The sequence below is a fragment of the Malania oleifera genome, chromosome 3 (assembly GCF_029873635.1).
Source record: "Malania oleifera isolate guangnan ecotype guangnan chromosome 3, ASM2987363v1, whole genome shotgun sequence".
Classification (NCBI taxonomy): domain Eukaryota; kingdom Viridiplantae; phylum Streptophyta; class Magnoliopsida; order Santalales; family Ximeniaceae; genus Malania; species Malania oleifera.
Window position 1 is genome coordinate 961,006 of NC_080419.1, and position 2,251 is coordinate 963,256.

Below are 2,251 nucleotides of genomic sequence, written 5' to 3' on the forward strand. Positions count from 1 at the left end.
ATAATTTGAGAACATAATAACTATTCAAATCTACCATAATAACTTGACAATCATAATATATATAATAGGACATCTTTATAATTGATCTAAGCTAGTGACATTTTATCCCTAATTTATTTGGTATAAACATGTAGCCATCCAAAGTAACTATCCAAAATTGTGCAATTAGGTGGCCATTATATGTTAGAAATATGAGAATCTGCAATTGAGGGTTATGTTATTGTACTATTCACATTAACCTAAGAATAATAACAATATTAATAAAAACAAATAGGGATTTCCTATAATAAAATTCATCTTTCTTCTTTCCTTCAAATCAAAATTTCAAGTTTGAAAACAAGTCTGCCGTTTTGGCCTTCCACACCCCCAACGCCCAAATTCTTCGTGCAAAAGCCACCGCCACCATCACCACCACTACCACCACCGCCGCCGGAGTTCACCTGCATTCGGGCACGCCCTTCTCTCCCCTCCTAATTTCGAACCTTACCCATTCCAATTCCGCACCCGCCCACGCACTCTCTCTGTCTTGGGTTTCTAGGGTTACCGTTGGTTGGGTGCTGATCCTGGTTCCTCAGATGCTGCTGCTGCTACTCCTGCTCCAATGAAGCGGGAACACCCCTCCGACTGCAGCAACTGCAGCGCCGAAGAACGCATCCTCCTCTACAACGTCCGCCACCGTGGCCTTTCCCGCCGCCTTTGCGCTGCCTGCGTCCTCAAGCTCCACCCCGGCTCCTTCTGCCCCATCTGCTTCACCGTCTACGGCGACCATCCCCCCGCCGACCGCCGCGTCTGCCTCAAGTGCTCCAGCGTCGCCCACTCCTCCTGTGTCGGCGGCCCCGACGCTTCCGCCTCCTACGAATGCCCCCCCTGCTCTAACCCTAGCTTCCTCTTCTTCCAACTCAACAAGAAGATCAAACCCTCATCCGACTCTGAATCCGATCCTAAGAGAGAGATCGACTTGGACTCCGCCAAGGCTCTCCTGGCCGCCGCTCGCATCGCCTCCGCCTCTATGGCCAAAGCCGTCAATGTTGCTAGGGTTGAGGCCGAGAGACGGGTCAGAGAAGCCGCCTTGGCCAAGAGGAGAGCCAGAGAAGCCTTAGAACGAGTCGCTTATCTCGTCGCCAAGGACAAAGAAAAGAATCCCGCCCCCAAAGTACACTCTAAGGTTGATACCGCCATTTCAGTGCAGAAGCGGATTCAGAATCAGCTTCCGCCCGATGGGATTGACAAGGACAGAAATGGCGTCGCCGGTGAGCCCAAGGACATACAAAATCACAGCACTCAAGGGCACAAGGACTGAGTCAGTAAACCGGCCATGGGTAGGGAGAGAATTCATTCAGCTGATTGCTTCTGTGAATTCGTGAGTTGTGGTACTTCTTTGTTATCTTCTTTGATAGATGCTTAGGGAGTTAAGTAGAGATGATTCAGATTTTAGAATAGGCTGTCGTGTACCCAAGTTTTCAATCAAAATCCTTTCTAGGTGATGCCCATTTGTACTCTATGAAGACTGTTTCTTCCTGATTTTCCATTGCCCGAAATGGATTTGCCATTCACATTTTTCTCCGTGTAGCACTTGCTTATTTCTATTAGTGTTTCAATGATCTACTTATCGTTGAGTTCTATGTTGGTACAAATTTTTGTTGCATGTGTCCGTATAGTTTTCCCAAACCGTTATGAGTTGTCATTTGGAATTTTTTTTTGTTAAGTTTCAATTTTGTGTTTTGGCCCTGGTTTTCTATTTGTTTACAATCCCAATTAATGCACTAGCATAATTATTGCGTCAGTGTTTGACAATGCCATTCAAATTCCTAGCATTTCATTAAAGATGACATGATTTTTTTTTTGGGGGTCAATAAAGATTACATGATTTAATAACCTATTGATGACAATCTACTGATTTGCAGTTTGGTTTTTGAATGACTATTGACTCATACAAAGTCATTAATCTTTTGAAGTTTTTAAATATTTCCCATACTGTTATTTGCAGTTCCTGAATGGCAATTTCTTTTTCTTTTTTCTTTTTCCCCCTTCTTCTACAATCTTGCAGCAAACTAATTTTTAAACCTTCATGCTTCATCACAGATTCCAATCTCCTAATTAATTATTTAGCAGTTTCTTTGACACTTATTGTTTGTGAATAATTCTTGAATCCTGGGTTTCTTACTTAAATTGTCCACAGGTACATAAACTGCTTGAATTATTCTTTCTTGTAAAAAGTAAATCCAATTCTATTATTTGGGTTGAGAGAAGT

At 43.1% G+C, this 2,251-nt stretch overlaps 1 protein-coding gene across 1 annotated transcript; it reads left to right on the forward strand.

The window, feature by feature from the left end:
• The first annotated feature begins 209 nt into the window (after positions 1 to 209).
• On the forward strand, positions 210 to 1,620 carry LOC131151667 (uncharacterized). The gene has a single exon (XM_058102989.1). It carries the CDS (start codon positions 602 to 604, stop codon positions 1,298 to 1,300), a length of 699 nt encoding a protein of 232 aa, XP_057958972.1. The 5' UTR covers positions 210 to 601; the 3' UTR covers positions 1,301 to 1,620.
• Positions 1,621 to 2,251: the final 631 nt, after the last annotated feature.